We start from the raw sequence: 19023 nt of genomic DNA, 5'->3' as shown, positions 1-19023 counted from the left end.
GTGTGCCTGGTCAAGTCTACCCCCTGAGACTCCTGACCACTAATAGATCCTGCAAGACACACACACACACACACACACACACACACACACACACACACACACACACACACACACACACACACACACACACACATTTGAAAAACTGTCAAAGAAACCAAACCTGTATGACTTACTTTCTTCTGTGGAACCCAAAAGAAGATACTTTGAGAAATGTGTCTGGTTTTCCATATAATGGAAGCTAATGACCACCAAAACATTCTTTAGAACATCTTTTGTGTTCCACAGAAGAAAGGAAGTCACACGTTTGAAACAACATGACGGCAATTTTTGGGTGAACCATCCCTTTAAATCCCCCAAGATGTTTCCCTGCATACAAGAGTTTATTAATGCATTTTTTTTTACCATTGATGAAAGACAGATGCAGCAGTAATATGGACTAGTGGTTGCATGCGTGTTGTCCAACTATCATTTCTGCTTTCATAACAAAAAAAACATCTCACACTAAATTAGCAACTTTCAACCCTATGATTCCAGAGGAAGCATGCACGCACGCACACAAATCATCTCAACCTTACAGCAATCAATCAAGTTGAGCAACTTCCTACCTAAGCTTGACATAAACCAGATGACAAGCAGTAGTGTGCCGTTTCAATAAGCAGTAAAACCATCACAGTTGAAACACTGCTAAAAGTTATGCATCTCAGCAGGACACACATTACATAATCATGGCAAACTTGCTCTAGACCAATCAGAGCACATTCCAGACTTGGCATGACTTGGCAATTAACAGTATGTGCAATAACCTCAAGGAGTTGACATATAGTGTGTAGACAAGCTCGTTATTCATGACAGTTCACACACACACAAACAGACGAATAAATGACCACAAATACTCTCATCACACACTCATATGCATTCGGGTTTAGTAAAGCTTCACTGATCAGGAGAAAGAGATTAAGACACTGGATAATGACTGGAACCTTGACCATAGAAAGAAAGACAAGGAGAGGAAGAGAAAGAGCATAACAACAGGACATTATTGTATGACATCGTAAGGAACATAAGGTCAGAGAATCAGCACCTGTGGTGTCTGAGCTGGAGACCGGCTGCTCGGCTTCAGTAGACGTCTCTGCTTCTGTAGACGCCACACTCTCGCTTAGAGAAGGTCTCTCATGTAAGCCAAATGACTTCCTTTTCTTCTCCCACTGGGACGCAGCCAGAGAACGCAAGAACGTGTCTCTATAAAGCCATTGGAGAAGAAGCACTCATTTACAGAGCTGTAAATGGAGGGTTGGGTGACATAAATGCTCTGATTCTGAGGATAAGTTATATATAGTAGACCTGCTCTGAAATGAGTGGTTGCAGAGTACAGTACAGTGAAACAGTAAAATAGTTCAAATCATATACTAAATTTAAGCTTTATGGACTGTACCCTTTTAGTTTGTCCACAGTTTTCCTCTATTTAGTACAATAACAAAAAAGAGGATTATTTCAAAGGTTAATACACACTTTCCTGATACCGTGCAGTTATATTGCAGAGAGACAATATATCAGACATTTTCATTTACACAAAAACAAAAGACACATGAAGAAAATGTTGCATAATAAATAAATACATTTTAAAAATCCCTTGCATCCCACCACAGAAATACTGCCCAGTATGACAAAAACCACCACCACTTAAGCCACTTGCCCCTTAAAACCCCAAAACCACAAGCCACCACTATATTATCCTGTAGATGTAAGAAAACACTGCAGAAAACACTGTATATGATTAGTTCTTGTTTCAATAACCACAAAGCTGATCAGGTTTGATTAACTCTCCCCACATTGATCCATCAGAAGAATTGTGGTAAGAGCTCAGTTACACTGAGGCATGTGTAAAAGAATGAAACGCTTCACATGAATGACATATTCATCATGAAATTTTTAAATATTTTTGATTGTCTTGCTGACAAAGGCAGCAAATAAAAAAAAAAAGAATTTAATTGTTAAACCCAATGCCACTGCATTGAAACTTGTTCAAGTTTGTCATCTATGTAATTACATTACATGAAATTAAAAATAAATTTAAAAATGCAAATTAAAGGTTAACATTCACATGCAGCACACAAACCCACACAGCCTCAGTTTCTGAGCATAGCAGCTGAATTAGACCCCAAACACCTGGCCGCATGCTGATCTATGCAGAAAGAGAGCCCGTAAATGTACAGAGCTGCAGTATACTTACTCTAAATTCCTCAGAACCGGCAAGTCTCTATTCACAGTCTCTGGACTGAAGAAAAACACTTAAATTTACACACACTGTCCATATCAATTCCAGTTAGCTACACTGCACAAGTCTCATTCAATATATAGAAAATGCCTTAAGAAGAAACTGTGCACATTCCTCAACTTCTGGTTTAGAAATGTGTTTTTCCTTTAAGAATTTAAAAGATGTTTTTAACCATTTACAAACTTTTAACTACTTTAATCATTTAAGCTTTTAAAGCTTTGAACAAAAATCTGGCAATTTCAAAAATAAAGAATGACAATGAAGGAGGGAAAAGTCAGAAAGTCAGATAGGAAAGAATTATTTTCCATTCACAAGAATAAAAAGGTATTTTTCCCCACTTCTAAACTTTGCTAAACATTCTGCACTAATGTTATGTCTGAAATATCAAAAATCATCATCTAGGTAGAATAACAAACTTAAAACTTCAATTTAAAGTCTTAATTTTATTAGAATATTTTTTGAGGGTTAGTCTCATCACCTTAGTAGTTTTAACGGATCGATCCAATTTATTCAAAAATTCCCAGCCAGCAGTTGTTTCCTCCTGCCCTCCCTTCTTATGACTTTGTCTCCCCAAAATGACTAAGAATCACAATGATTTAAAGTGCTAGCACCTCCAAAAGACACATTCTTTGGCCACACTGCAGCTACTCACCAAACACTGTCTGCCTGGTGCTGTCTGTAAAAGGAGAGAGAGAAGCAAAGCGCAGGAATGTTGAGCGCCACAGAAGTAGAGAATGAGATTAGGAGATGTGCCAAATGTTATGAGGGAAAAGAGGAGAAGAGTGAGAGATACAGGAGGACAGAGAGAATACACACAAAGAGAAAGAAAGAAAACAAGATAGGTAGTCAGGTAAAATGGCAAAAACAGAAGGAAAAGTAGAACAAAAAAACAGGCAAAATATATACTGAAGAAAGCAAATCTGCTCTGATACAAGTAAAAGAAGGAAGATAAAAGCAAGAAACACACCTGATCTTATTCACTAGAGTGAAAACAAGAGGACTAATTCTCAGTGTAGACATTTTTATAAGTTCACAGCACAATTAACTAAAAGGCTGAAGACTAAATAGCCAATTTAGATATTTTTTGAGATATTAAAAGTAAAAACTTACCTATTTTCCTATAATTGCACAGTTATTGCAGCAGGTTCCCCATATGAAATGTTTATCACAGCTCACACTGTTCACTCACCCCATTCAATCCTAGTTTAGCTCATTCAAGACCTTCAAGTTGTTCGTAAAATATTCCCATGCCCTCCCTCCTCTAATACCTACAGGTCCTTTCACATCTCTCTCCTCTGCCTTTCTCCTCATTCCTCCTATAAGAGCATCAGTTGTTTCCTTACTTGAAGACTCGTTTTCCCTCCGTCCGGCTGGGTTGCTCTGCAGCTGACTGGGCAGGGATCGCCTGAGGAGAGTCCGTTTCTGTGAAAGACGCTCTGTGGAGAGACAGTTAGTTAGTCCAAGCTCAAGGCTATAACACCGAATGAGCATTTTCATGTGAATCAGGTCAACACATATACAAAACACAAAAAGAATGGAATGTGCATGCCAGTAAATGCATCTCTCTCCATTCACTCCAAAATACACTATTTGAAAACTGTACATTGTTTTATTTTATAAGTCAACAGATAACATTCATATTCTGCTTTTCTTAGGGGTACAATGCTCATAAAGCTCCTTAGAGAAAAATGTAACACTTTACAATAAGTTTAATGCTTTCAGTACCATGAAGAACACCTTCACAGCATTCATTAATCTTGGTAAATGTTAATTTCTATATACACCAAGAAACATAACATTGTTTTTAACATCATTTATAATTTCAGATAGCTTCTATTTTAATATATTTTAATATCATTTATCCCTGTGATGGCAAAGCTGAATTTTCAGCATCATTACCACAGTCTTCAATGTCTAGTGATCCTTCAGAAATCATTCTAATATGCTGATTTGATGCTCCAAAACATTTCTTAATATTATCAGCATTGAAAACTGCATAATATCAAAAAAAGTCTTTACGGAAAAGTATTAAAGGGTTTTTCTGTCATTAGTTATTCTCCCTCATATCGTTCCACACCCGTAAGACCTTTGTTCATCTTCGAAACACAAATTAAGATACTTTTTGATGAAATCCAAAAGGGATTTTTCATCCTTAATAGAAAGCAATGAAATTAACATATTCAAGGTCAAGAAAAGTAGTAAAAACATTGTAAAAATAGTCAATGTGACTACAGTGGTTCGAGACTGACTTTATTTTTCTCTGTGCTTCATAACATTAAGGTTGAACCACTGTGGTCACGTTGACTATTTTAACTATGTCTTTACTACAAACCCGATTCCAAAAAAGTTGGGACACTGTACAAATTGTGAATAAAAAAGGAATGCAATAATTTACAAATCTCATAAACTTATATTTTATTCACAATAGAATATAGATAACATATCAAATGTTGAAAGTGAGACATTTTGAAATGTCGTGCCAAATATTGGCTCATTTTGGATTTCATGAGAGCTACACATTCCAAAAAAGTTGGGACAGGTAGCAATAAGAGGCCGGAAAAGTTAAATGTACATTTAAGGAACAGCTGGAGGACCAATTTGCAACTTATTAGGTCAATTGACAACATGATTGGGTATAAAAAGAGCCTCTCAGAGTGGCAGTGTCTCTCAGAAGTCAAGATGGGCAAAGGATCACCAATAGTGGACCAATATAAGAAAGGAGTTTCTCGGAGAAAAATTGCAAAGAGTTTGAAGTTATCATCATCTACAGTGCATAATATCATCCAAAGATTCAGAGAATCTGGAACAATCTCTGTGCGTAAGGGTCAAGGCCGGAAAACCATACTGGATGCCCGTGATCTTCGGGCCCTTAGACGGCACTGCATCACATACAGGAATGCTACTGTAATGGAAAATTACAACATGGGCTCAAGAATACTTACAGAAAACATTGTCGGTGAACACAATCCACCGTGCCATTCGCCGTTGCCGGCTAAAACTCTATTCGCTTGTTAAGTCATGACGTAAGGAACGCCGTTTCCGGGTCCAAGCCTCGACTCTTTTCACTTGAGAATGCCATCGACGGCCGTTTATGAGTGCTATTTATTCATAATAAACATCAAAAATTTTAAAAAGTTAAACATTTTAAATACTTACAGTCTACACAACAGTCTCCGTGCTTACAGCATCACAGATATTAATATTTTAACGATTTATAAAAGATGAATCATTGTCTGGCCATCTGGGATTTTGGTATGGAGATAAAGGTTATAATTATATATTTTTTGTAGTATTACACCACATCGTGTGTGTATATTAGCACCATTTGTTGTTTTCTTGTGGTATGAGATAGAGCGTTTGGACCCGGAAGCGCTGCCGCGTGACGTCAGACTTAACAACCGGATAGGTCAAAAAAGAAGCCATATCTAAACATGATCCAGAAGCGCAGGCGTTTTCTCTGGGCCAAGGCTCATTTAAAATGGACTGTGGCAAAGTTGAAAACTGTTCTGTGGTCAGACGAATCAAAATTTGAAGTTCTTTTTGGAAAACTGGGACGCCATGTCTTCCGGACTAAAGAGGACAAGGATAACCCAAGTTGTTATCAGCGCTCAGTTCAGAAGCCTGCATCTCTGATGGTATGGGGTTGCATGAGTGCGTGTGGCATGGGCAGCTTACACATCTGGAAAGGCACCATCAATGCTGAAAGGTATATCCAAGTTCTAGAACAACATATGCTCCCATCCAGACGTCGTCTCTTTCAGGGAAGACCTTGCATTTTCCAACATGACAATGCCAGACCACATACTGCATCAATTACAACATCATGGCTGCGTAGAAGGAGGATCCGGGTGCTGAAATGGCCAGCCTGCAGTCCAGATCTTTCACCCATTGAAAACATTTGGCGCATCATAAAGAGGAAGATGCGACAAAGAAGACCTAAGACAGTTGAGCAACTAGAAGCCTGTATTAGACAAGAATGGGACAACATTCCTATTCCTAAACTTGAGCAACTCGTCTCCTCACTCCCCAGACATTTGCAGACTGTTATAAAAAGAAGAGGGGATGCCACACAGTGGTAAACGGCCTTGTCCCAACTTTTTTGAGATGTGTTGATGCCATGAAATTTAAAATCAACATATTTTTCCCTTAAAATGATAAATTTTCTCAGTTTAAACATTTGATATGTCATCTATGTTGTATTGTGAATAAAATATTGAAATTTGAAACTTCCACATCATTGCATTCTGTTTTTATTCACAATTTGTACAGTGTCCCAACTTTTTTGGAATCGGGTTTGTACTTTTCTGGACCATGAATGTGGTAATTTTGTTGCTTTCTATTGAGGATTTAAAAAAAAAAAAAACCTCTTGGATTTCATCAAAAATATCTTAATTTGTGTTACGAAGATGAACGAAGTTCTTATGGGTTTGAAACGACACGAGGGTGAGAAATTAATGACAGAAATTTCATTTTTGGGTGAACTAACACTTTAATTTCCTTCTGTACTCTCATTCTCAAATTCTTCATCTGTATTTATTATCATTATAGTTGACGAATGCTTTCAATTCATAATATTATTAATTATATCAGAATCACTTCATAAACGAATAAATGACTATCAGCCCATAACACCAGTATGCTAATCTAATGTGCAAAGTTTCTTCAGATGGATCACGCTTCATTAGAGTCAGCACTATTTATCATTTCGCAGACAGATGACAACATTGCTGAAATGAGCAGAAAACTGTGAAAGGCTTCTTCTGCAGTTCTGCTCAGGAGAGCAGCTTTCAGGGCTTCTTTAGTGTGCTACAATAATCCTCTTCTGCCACTGCCAAAAACCTCCCCATCTCCATTTGTTCAGAGTACTATTATGTAATATTTATACTCTGTTTCTGTATTCTTGTTATACGCGTCTACTAGATCACCTTTTGTCTCTGATGTACCTTGTCAAATGTCAGATATTAATGCTAGTGAGACAAAAACTGTCATAAAATAAAAAAATATTACAGGTGCATGAGTGTAATATGTAATTGTTAGTTAAGAAAAGTTTGAAATGAGATGAATTAGTTGAAGTTAACCTGGCTCACTGACTTACCTGGATCTATAATCAAAAATCCAGATTATTTCATGTATAACATGGACTCTAAACAACTCTAAACAGATCAAACTCTAATCACATCAGTAGCCAGGACAAGTTCAACACCAAAACACCAAATAATTAGTCAAAGGCTCAAAAGCAGCAGGTGATGTAAAATGTGATACAGACCTGTTGGAGATTCTTGAGGTTTCCTCAGTTATTGACCTCTCCTTTTTTAACCTCCGTCTAGAAATCCCCATGTGAGCTATGTACTGACTCATAAAAGAGCGCCCCCTAGTGAATAACCAAGGATTTGTGGGAGGGAAGAAGAAGAAATAGAGAGAAAAAGGTGGAACAGTGATGGGGGTTACATGGACAAACAGAGGGTTAATATGTTGATAGGACCAAAACAAAACCAAGAATCAGAGAAAATCAGTCCCAACCACCACCCAGTGTCATAGAGAAAATACGCAGCACTGAATTAGTAGAGGAGGAAAACGGCATATGAATTATTATAATTAAGTATACCAAAAGTGACTGGTCACCAGTGTTAAACAAATATTACAAACACTTACTCTATAGGATTATATGACACATGGATGTTTCAGAAATAAGGCAAACTTTATGTATTGTATATAATTATTTATATATTATGCAATTTAGTTATCACTATGCATATAAAAAAACGCATAGGTAATTAAACTGATCGTATCATTTAAGAAACTAAAATATAAATTGCGGTGTTATTGGATTTAATGACTGTGCTTGTGACTGGCCATGTTCCTTTGTGACATCACATAAAACTGGCAAAACATTTAGAGGAAAACACAAGCTCAGATCAACAGAGCTGATAGGCAGTCCAAAACTGTGCCCAGTTCAGGACCTTAAAGACCAAACACATCCTGTCCAACCTTACAAAACATTCCTGTAGCTCTACGCAGAGAAGAAAGCTTCCCAAATAAAACATTCACTTTCCACATATATGTGCAAGGACTGTTGACTCAATGTGCTATTTCAAGTGTTGCATTTGGCCAAAGTGAAATGTCTTATTGTGACTTGGGTAAACTGGGAAAAGCAGCCAACCAAAATTTTTCACATACTCCATCTACAAAACCCTGCATTGAACACCTGACAATATGAAAATTTAAAATTATATTTACAAGCTCTTAAGCGAAAGTAATGCTGTTCACTCATGTTACCAATCAAATGAAAATATTTTTCGTCTGGATAAGCATAATAGTATATTTTCTATGCAAAAACAATTGTAAATGGTACAGTAAACAGTAAATGGCTTATAAACAAAAAGAATGGTGGATCGTTTGAGCGGCTGTAATTAATTTGTGGTGCATCTTGGGTGCCACATGGTAATTACATAAGACTCAGAATGTAGTAAATAAAATGAGCATTGAGCAAATGAGCAACTAAATGAATCAAGGTAATTAGGCAATCTGTATAAGGACTTACTTTTCCTGTTCCCAAGCTATTACTCACACTCTAATGGCAATACCTGTACAGTTTTTATGTAACTGTACAGATATTACCATTAGAGTGTGAGTAATAGCTTTATGTCTGTAATAGCTTTATTTATATATATAGTAATAGCTTTATTTATATATAAATAACTGTACAGATATTACCATTGGAGTATGAGTAATAGCTTTATGTCTGCATAAAGAAGACAGCAGCAGAGTGCAGGAATGTGTGTTCATCTCCATCACACCATCATTCAGACAGGACAAACACACATACAGCCAAAGAATAAACAAATCTGGAAGGAATGTTTGGTTTGGGCAGTAAAATTCTCTACTGTCAGTCAAATAACAAGGTGCGTGAGTGTTTGTTTCCTGTGGGTCAGCATTTTCATTATGAACAAAAGCTAAAACAATTAATAATCATTTTTGTTAACAAATAAAGCTGAAATAAAATAAAATATAATTATTATATGAAAAGTGGCAACTTGGCACTATTAAAATAAAAAGTATTAAAATAAAAAAAAGCTAAACAGAAATATTAAAATAATATAATACTAATGATAAAATGCACAAAATTACTAAAAAATAAAACTGAAGAATATTTAAAAAAAAAACAAACAAAAAAAACCATTGGACAATCCTTCTCAGACTGGATTCACATCTGAGAAATTGTAACTACCATCATCTTTTTTGTCAATATTTTCTTTCCTACAATGTCAGCGCTCAAAGGTCTGCTTCAGTGCTTAGGTTATACTGCCCCAAAGTGGACAAAAATTATAATGCCTTGGGGGCATATTTACAGTTTTTTGCTCTTTTTGGTAAATGAAAGACATTGTAAAACAAAACATTCTGATTTATTTACATCAGTATAAAGACACACCGCACTGTTAATACTCACAAGTTGTTTTCCTGCTCAGAGGCAACAACAGACTCGGCTCCATTAGTCACCTGAGCGAGGGGTGGAGTTGGGGAGCCAGAGGTTGTAGAGGAGGGGCTGGTCAACACAGGACTGCCAGGAACAGGAGAATTAGAGGAATCTGACTGCTGAGGGGAGGCTGTGCGCATCACATCTGTAACACACATAGTGCAAGTGAAGAGTGAATGATATAACCTGTTATAGCATACGAAACAGTGATGTACAGACACTGGATGTGTGAAACAGCCCAAACGCCTTCAGTGGAAAGCAGAAGGTACAAAAACGGGGAAGGACAGAGACTGAATTGAAGATACCTAGTGTAGGGCTATTAGAAGAAACTGATACGGTTGGGGAAGCGGGTCGAAAGGAATTATCTGGAAGACTGTGAGATGATGACCGCCGGCTCCTCCTGCCCTCCTGCTCGCTAGGGTTCAGTTTCCTTCTGTCTCTACGGATGTTAGGTGTCCCTTCATCCGTCTCACCATCTTCATTCCTGAGGGCATTCTACAAAATATACAAAACACAGAAATCATTCAGTATTTTTAGAGATACAATCAAGATCAAAAGTTTGGGGTCGTATTTTTTTATGTTTTTGAAAGAAGTCTCTTATGCTCACCAAGACTGCATTTATGATCAAAAATACAGTAAAACAGAAATATTGTGAAATAGTACAAACCCGATTCCAAAAAAGTTGGGACACTGTACAAATTGTGAATAAAAAAGGAATGCAATAATTTACAAATCTCATAAACGTATATTTTATTCACAATAGAATATAGATAATATATCAAATGTTGAAAGTGAGACATTTTTAAATGTCATGCCAAATATTGGCTCATTTTGGATTTCATGAGAGCTACACATTCCAAAAAAGTTGGGACAGGTAGCAATAAGGCCGGAAAAGTTAAATGTACATATAAAGAACAGCTGGAGGACCAATTTGCAACTTATTAGGTCAATTGGCAACATGATTGGGTATAAAAAGAGCCTCTCAGAGTGGCAGTGTCTCTCAGAAGTCAAGATGGGCAGAGGATCAACAATTCCCCCAATGCTGTGGCAAAAAATAGTGGAGCAATATCAGAAAGCAGTTTCTCAGAAAAAAATTGCAAAGAGTTTGAAGTTATCATCATCTACAGTGCATAATATCATCCAAAGATTCAGAGAATCTGGAACAATCTCTGTGCGTAAGGGTCAAGGCCGGAAAACCATACTGGATGCCCGTGATCTTCGGGCCCTTAGACGGCACTGCATCACATACAGGAATGCTACTGTAATGGAAAATTACAACATGGGCTCAGGAATACTTCCAGAAAACATTGTCGGTAAACACAATCCACCGTGCCATTCGCCGTTGCCGGCTAAAACACTATAGGTCAAAAAAGAAGCCATATCTAAACATGATCCAGAAGCGCAGGCGTTTTCTCTGGGCCAAGGCTCATTTAAAATGGACTGTGGCAAAGTGGAAAACTGTTCTGTCGTCAGACAAATCAAAATTTGAAGTTCTTTTTGAAAAACTGGGATGCCATGTCATCCGGACTAAAGAGGACAAGGACAACCCAAGTTGTTATCAGTGCTCAGTTCAGAAGCCTGCATCTCTGATGGTATGGGGTTGCATGAGTGCGTGTGGCATGGGCAGCTTACACATCTGGAAAGGTACCATCAATGCTGAAAGGTATATCCAAGTTCTAGAACAACATATGCTCCCATCCAGACGTCGTCTCTTTCAGGGAAGACCTTGCATTTTCGAACATGACAATGCCAGACCACATACTGCATCAATTACAACATCATGGCTGCGTAGGAGGAGGATCCGGGTGCTGAAATGGCCAGCCTGCAGTCCAGATCTTTCACCCATTGAAAACATTTGGCGCATCATAAAGAGGAAGATGCGACAAAGAAGACCTAAGACAGTTGAGCAACTAGAAGCCTGTATTAGACAAGAATGGGACAACATTCCTATTCCTAAACTTGAGCAACTTGTCTCCTCACTCCCCAGACATTTGCAGACTGTTATAAAAAGAAGAGGGGATGCCACACAGTGGTAAACATGGCCTTGTCCCAACTTTTTTGAGATGTGTTGATGCCATGAAATTTAAAATCAACTTATTTTTCCCTTAAAATGATAAATTTTCTCAGTTTAAACATTTGATATGTCATCTATGTTTTATTGTGAATAAAATATTGAAATTTGAAACTTCCACATCATTGCATTCTCTTTTTATTCACAATTTTTTTTTTTTCAAAACTTTTTTGGAATCGGGTTTGTATTATAATTAAAATAACCGTTTTCTTTTTCAATACATTTAAAAATGTAATTTATTCCTGTGATGGCAAAGCTGAATCCAGTCTTCAGTCACATGATCCTTCAGAAATCAGTCTAATATGCCGACTTGCTGATCAAGAAATATTTCTTATTAATATCAGTGTTGAAAACAGTTGTGCTAGAAACCATAACAGGTTTTTTTCCCCCCAGGATTCTTTGATGAATAGAAAGTTCAAAGGAACAACATGAATTTGAAATGGAATTCTTTTGTAATATACTTTACTGTCACTTCTGATCATTTTAATGTCTCCTTGCTGAATAAAAATATTTTCTCTTAAAAAACAATCTTACTGACCCCAAACATTTGAACAGTAGTGTATATGCTTGAGAAAAGTTGACAGACTACATATGTAGTGTATGAGGTGCATTGAGAGTTTACTTCATAAATGGTGAACTGTTGTTTAAGGTCACTTTCTGTGCCACTGCTAGTCATGTATTTCTGGACGATGCCTTCCATTCCTAGCTGCTCCAAACAGTCTGTCACATCATAAAATGAGTCCTGATCTGGAAGTGCTGCCAGAGTCTGAGAGGACAGAGGAATAAATTCACATCAAGAGCACTGAGGTGCAACATTGGTAACTGCTGGTGTGAATCATGGTTGTAGATTGCTATATGTCTGTATATCTATGTTGTAGTACCTTGTTGATGAGGGTCATGGTGTAGATGAGCAGCTCTGTGTCTGATCCATTCTTCGCTGACAGGATATCTATTAGGTACGTCCAAGGCTTCACACCTGAAACAGGCAAAGTATGCCCTAAGCTCTCTCAAAAATTAACACATACCCACTGTATCAAATAACAATAATGACTCAGCAGTAGGGACGGCCCATGGACAATATGAACGCATTTCAGCCAGCTGACAGAACCAAGCAGGCCATTGTGGTATTCCTACATTCGCTATGTCTCACAAACAAAAACCTCTGTATTTTTCTGATATACTGAAATTTTTTTTTGCTGACCTAAATGTGTTGCATTATCTAGCTGGTAACACAGATGAGGACTTGAAATAGCAAAAAAAAAAAAAAAAAAAAACTGAAAATGGTTTTGTACCATGTGACGTGTTTTTCAACAAAAGTATGTATATTAAGACATAGATGTTATGAATTAATTTAATTATTGTTAGTTATTAAAGATTTTTTCTAAAGAAACTTAACGTCTAATCATTTTCAGTCACCTACTGAAATACAATGCTAAAAATAGGCCAGTTAAAATGTTAGCAGGGCAGGGCAGGGCAGGTTAAAGTCTGCTATTGCCAGTTTGGCCAGCAGCAAATTGTATTGTCAAGTCTTTATGATAATAACACACACATACACACACAAAGAATTAATGGTACATAATGGATTCAGAGAATCAGTATTATGAGAGAATGTTTAAATGTTTAACCTCTCTTTCCATCCACAATGTTGACAGCTTGAATGAGGAGTGGACTGTTGGACTCAGTGTATTCCACAAACACTATCAGCAACTTCAGAGCCGTCTTTACAACCAGCCGAGACTGAAGAGACAGAGAGAGATTGAGAAAGAGAGGCTAATAAACAGGCAGCACTTACAGTCCTCATACAGAAGATGGCACTATCAAACCTCAATCTTTTTAATGCAACCAAGTGCTGCTCATAATTGTAAGGATAAAATAAATATGCATCTCCAACATTAATAGATTCATTTATCTCTAGTGTTTTGTGTTTGTTATAAAAAACAAAGATTGGTTCAGTATTTATTTTTGAGTTGCTTGATTACTTAGTCATTCTCATCTCATTTTCACTTCCTCTTTGACATCACATGGAAGTACATGACCTCAAACTGATGCTCAAGATGACCAAATCCTTTACGGTAAAAAGTGTACAAATCTCATGTCAACAGATTCGCACTAACTTTACATTTAAAAAAGCTTCCAAAATTATGCATAAATATTTTAACTTGTAATGAAACTAACTCAATAGACTATGATAAACATGCTCAAACCTGAAATGGTTACACAACAGTTTATTGTGCCCCATTTCAAAATCAAGTAACCTAATCATTTCTGTGGTTGACTTGGAAAACCATTCTCCCATAAAAGTAATATTTAACTTTAATAATAAGAAGTGAAGGTTGAGAGTGAAGATCATAAATCTTGATTTTGGTGCAGATTCACACCTACATCTCTGTACTAACTTGTACGTTTCTGGCCAACCTTATATTTTTTTTCTATTGTTACATTGCCTTAGGATGAATTGACTATGTTGTGCATTCCTTTTTTTTTTTTTATTATTTACACATTTAGCAGACTCTTTAATACAACATGACTAGGAAACAAACCTATACCTATACCTGTTGCTAGCCCCATGCTGTACTTTTTGAGATATCGAAATGTATTAGTAAGTTGTGTTGGATAATTTAGCAGATAGGCATCTGCTCAATAAGTAATCCTGCCGTCAGGAATCAAATTATTTTCACATATCATTTAACTAAGATGTAGGGGACTTTGTTTCTTCAGTAGAACACAAATTATGTAGAAAACTAGTAGAACAGTAGAAAACTGCATTCATCACTCGATTCGTTTGGTCTGATCGCGCTCTGACAACGGCAGTGATGTCTCGCTCTCATTGAAGTATATGTGCAAGACATCACTGCCGCTGTCAGAGCGCGATCAGACCAAACGAATCTAGTGATGAATGCAGTTGGACATAGTGGTGTATTAGAGGTAAAAAATGATATAAATACTGTTCAGTTTCTCACACAAACTGATCGTTTCATGTCTTAAGACATCAATGTGTCGTCACGAGCCGCAGGGTTTAATTTGGACTTGTCTAAGCAAGTTTTATTTCCTGTTATTGTAGAAGTTCCCATCCACTAGCATTATTTTACTGACAGACAGCAACGGTTGGAGTTAAAAATCATCATTTGTGTTTGACTGAAGAAACAAAGACACCTACATCTTGGATGCGCTGGGGGTAAGCAGATAAACATCAAATTTTCATTTTTGGGTGAACTATCCCTTTAAGAGTCAAGCTGCATTTATATGCGGCCACTGATTGAACACAGTCCTAATGTAACTAATACTATATTGTGGTTAGTATTTACAGATGCTGTGGTGTGCATGTTTGTGTTGCCATCACTCACCAGGCTGCCACTCAGTGTGTACAGCCACTGTACAGTCTCGTTGTGGTTCACAACACCGTTCATTCCATCCACAAACAGCATGATCTGACTGAGAGCTGGGAACAGGACAGTAGAGTTTAGCATACAGCCGGCAGGCCCTTAAGGACCTAGTTATTTGTCCTAAAGCTTTCCTGTTTGCTGGTCTAATTCCAGCCAGTATAAACTTCCTGTAACAAATGGCCTACTCAGCCAAAAAGTCTTTTGTGCTATTTGAAGTCAAGATGTGTGGTGTACATGCATAATAAATATGTCATATTCTTCTACAATTGACTGCTTCTTTTAGAAACTCTAGATGGTAATACATACACAGATCTGTCATGTCATGTTAATAATTAATGACTGAACCATCAATAACCCTGCTAAATTTATAAAAAAATAAATAAAAAGAAACATGCATGAACTATTTTTTAGCATTGTTGATGTGCTTCAGTAAACACACTGTGTTGAGAACAAACCTCTGAGGATGTAGTTCTGGTAGTTATGATCTGCCTCAGCACCCACTTTAATGAAACATGTCAGACCCTCAGAGAGCACAAACTCTGGAACCAAGTCCTTATCATCCTGTGCAATATAAAACAGAATTAAATCTGCTGTGTACAATTATGATATACACTATACCATTCAAAAAGTGTGGGGTCAATAAGATTTATGATCTTAAGAACCATGTGACACTGAAGACTTGAGTAATGGCTTCTGAAAATTCAGCTTTATCCTCACGGGAATAAATTACATTAAAATCTATTAAAAACGAAAACAGTTATTTGAAATTACAATAATAGTTTGGCAAATTTACTGTATTTTTGATCACAAAAATGAAGCTTTGGTGAGGACAAAAAAATTCTTACTAACCCCAAATTTTATGCAAATGGTAGTGTATGTTTGCTAGGGCTGTAACGATATGCGATATGAAACCGAAATCGCGATACGCAGGTCCACGAAACTGTATCGCGATGTGAGAAGGCAGAATCGCGACACACCCCTTCCAACTCCCAGAGTTATCCTTCCTGTCCAGATCCAATGCTACCACATTTTTAAATTACTATAAGTATTAGGGGTGTAACGATTTATCGTAGATGGTGTGTCTTAATCAGCTTTCTAGTTCAGTAAGTGTTTCGGGCACACATTGAATCTTGCAAGGTTTAAACGTTTCTCATGTCAGTCTCTTGCATGGTCGCGTGAGAAAAGTCGTGGCTTTCTTTCACCGCAGTGCACAGCAACAGCTGTGCTCACAGAAAAGCAAAAGACGCTTGCGATGCTTTGCTTTAAGAAGTTCTGTGGGCCCGTTCACATATTGCGTCTTTTCCGCGTGCAAGTCAGTTATTATTTTCAAATGTAGCTGCGCGGCAGGCGCGCTCATAATTGGATCAACGCGGTCGCGACGCGCATGCAATTCCCAACTTCTCAGAATGCCGCAAGCGCACCGCAGGTCGTGTGACAAGAATCAACCGATCAGCTATGGCCTTTCCGTAACAAAACATCAAAAGCTCAGCCGAACAGCTGATCATAGCTGTACATGGTGGTTTTTATATCTTATCTCCATCAATATATCTCGTAGTAAAACTAATGCAAGGGCTAGAAATCATTTATCCTTTGCAGAAACATCCTGATCCTCTTGGAGAGCTCAGTTCATGGTTGCATAGCAACGACCGACGCCACAGGAGCGCAAGCGCTTTGGAAAGAAGGAGAAGCGGTGCAGCCGCGCCTTCCACGCGCTTTTAGACGCGATATGTGAACGGCCCCTATTCATAATTCTAAGTTCATGTTAAATTTAACATTTTTTTTCAGTGACAGACAGCCCTATTCAACTGTTAATTTGAATACAGAAGGTTTTTATTAAAATTTTATATTTATTTATTTTATTGAAATGTGATCTTGTATGTACAACAAGGAAAATTATTTGTTGTTAATTAATTATTAGTTTTTTTAATAAATCTTGTTTGAATTTCAGTTTCATTTTGTTCAAAATATCGTGATACGTATCGTATCGTGAACTCCGTATCGAGATACGTATCGTATCGTGACCTGAGCGTATCGTTACACCCCTAATGTTTGCATAAACATGCTTTGACAATGGTACATTTTTCTGTTTACAACCATGAGCGTGTGTTTAAAGGTTATAAACTGCATAACTAATAATAAAGAAGGCAGAATGCTCTCTAATTACAATAACTCAGTAGATGCCCTTTACAGGTATTTTTATGGTAGTGTTAAAGGAGCCATGACATGAGAAATCAAATTTTCCTTGAACTTTTGACATATAAGAGGTCTTTGTTCCATTAAAACGTTCTGCAAGTTTCATAGCTTAACATGTCCTTCTCATTATAAACAAAACATTTTTGAAAACCAAGCTCCAAAAATGGCTTGTTTGGATATTGGGGGAATTGTGACATCACACAGGCAAATACATCTGCATATGCCCTCCTCCAGAGCAAAAACGAATAGTTTTACATCATCGCACCACAGGCAAAAGCACATGGAACCCATTATAAATCACTGACGCTGTCTACATCGGATATAGAATACAGATGCATGTTCAGTTTCTGATGTATGCCCCAGGAACTTGAGTCTGTCAGCAGGACAAATGGAACAATGATAGAATGTTTGCTTTGAAGTTCGCTTAATAATAATAAAAAAATTTTTTTTTAAAAAAATCCATGTCGTGACCCCTTTAAGGAAATCTGTGTTTTTTTCTTGGGACCGGTCTTCCATGAATTATTGAATGAACCCTTCTTTCTTAAGCTTCTAAAACCTTTTCAAATGGAAAGATTAAAACCCCTACTGCCTACATATTTTTTGCTAAAATCTAAAGTATTCTCCCAAAGAAAACAGTATCAACCTCTGTTTGTCATATTTCTAACTGTCGATCACAACTAATTATATTATAACATAGTATATTATACATGCATGATCTATATATAAATGATGTACTAGAGTAAACATATAATTCAGTATATTATAATAAAAAAAAAGGACACTAAATGTGTCTGGAACTTATTAAATGTTAAGGTGGAATCAATGTATTAATACAGCTTCGTTCAGTTATGGGATACTTCCTCAGGATTATACTTTCTGCTTAATTTTCGCACAACTTCAGCTAAATGCGGAAGTGATCACGCATAAAGTCCACTGTAATACAATATATATGGAAGAGATCAAGTTATTGTCACTTATAGAGTTCACTCTATTAGACTGTATACTTCTTTATTTGCTCTGTTCTGACTCTCAATATCGGCAACATCTCACAAGCCTAATGTATCTCATTTGCATATAATTTTTCTCTCTTTAAAACATTTTGTGTGTATCTTTCATGATCTTACCTGGAAGAGTTGCTTTAAAGAAAACAAGGACCGCCGGAGCTCAGGGCCATGGGAGTTATACAACTTCTCTATAATAGGGAGAAAGGAAAAATAAGTCATAAGTCAATCAAAGGCAACAATACCTGTATCTAAGAGGCAAAGATTGTTATTACAGAGACACATATGCAAAGAGCACTAGACACACCTCATCAAGATGAGAATCAGCAATGAAAATGGCCACCTACGTAATTTACCTACTGAAATAAAGATTAAAGTTTACAGTATGACGGAGGCATCATTGTCCACAGCTGGCACTGAACTCACTCAGCTACAGTAGCTAGATCTTACCAGCACAACCGTGTGGTGGTAAATACAAGTAAACTATTTGCATTGATAAAAACAAGGCATCATTAAGCATCAGATCTTAGGAAATCTCTCACTAGCTTATTTTAAAAGGAATTTAAGAGGAAATGAGAGGTGGTGTCACTGACTGCCTGTAAACAGTCATTCTAGTCATATAAATG

The 19023-nt window shown here is 37.0% G+C and overlaps 1 protein-coding gene across 7 annotated transcripts in view; it reads right to left on the bottom strand.

The window, feature by feature from the left end:
- Positions 1-19023, bottom strand: part of fhod1 (formin homology 2 domain containing 1) — a 59959-nt gene that overhangs the window by 13726 nt on the left and 27210 nt on the right. For 2 of the 7 annotated variants that reach the window (XM_048184579.1, XM_048184584.1), the window contains exons 4-17: positions 18521-18588; positions 15659-15764; positions 15165-15259; positions 13446-13557; positions 12702-12796; positions 12443-12586; positions 10055-10244; positions 9723-9894; positions 7542-7646; positions 3619-3711; positions 2928-2951; positions 2231-2275; positions 1082-1239; positions 1-49 (exon numbers count right to left, since the gene is read on the bottom strand). The exon at positions 1-49 is cut by the window's left edge and continues 44 nt beyond it. In XM_048184579.1, coding sequence (XP_048040536.1) covers positions 1-49; positions 1082-1239; positions 2231-2275; positions 2928-2951; positions 3619-3711; positions 7542-7646; positions 9723-9894; positions 10055-10244; positions 12443-12586; positions 12702-12796; positions 13446-13557; positions 15165-15259; positions 15659-15764; positions 18521-18588 — 1456 coding nt within the window. The remainder of the gene's footprint in view (positions 50-1081; positions 1240-2230; positions 2276-2927; positions 2952-3618; positions 3712-7541; positions 7647-9722; positions 9895-10054; positions 10245-12442; positions 12587-12701; positions 12797-13445; positions 13558-15164; positions 15260-15658; positions 15765-18520; positions 18589-19023) is intronic. The other 5 variants (XM_048184580.1, XM_048184582.1, XM_048184581.1 and 2 more) reach the window with 5 other exon arrangements.

The sequence above is a fragment of the Megalobrama amblycephala genome, linkage group LG3 (assembly GCF_018812025.1).
Source record: "Megalobrama amblycephala isolate DHTTF-2021 linkage group LG3, ASM1881202v1, whole genome shotgun sequence".
NCBI classification, from domain to species: Eukaryota; Metazoa; Chordata; class Actinopteri; order Cypriniformes; family Xenocyprididae; genus Megalobrama; species Megalobrama amblycephala.
This window is presented reverse-complemented; position numbering and strand designations above follow the sequence as displayed.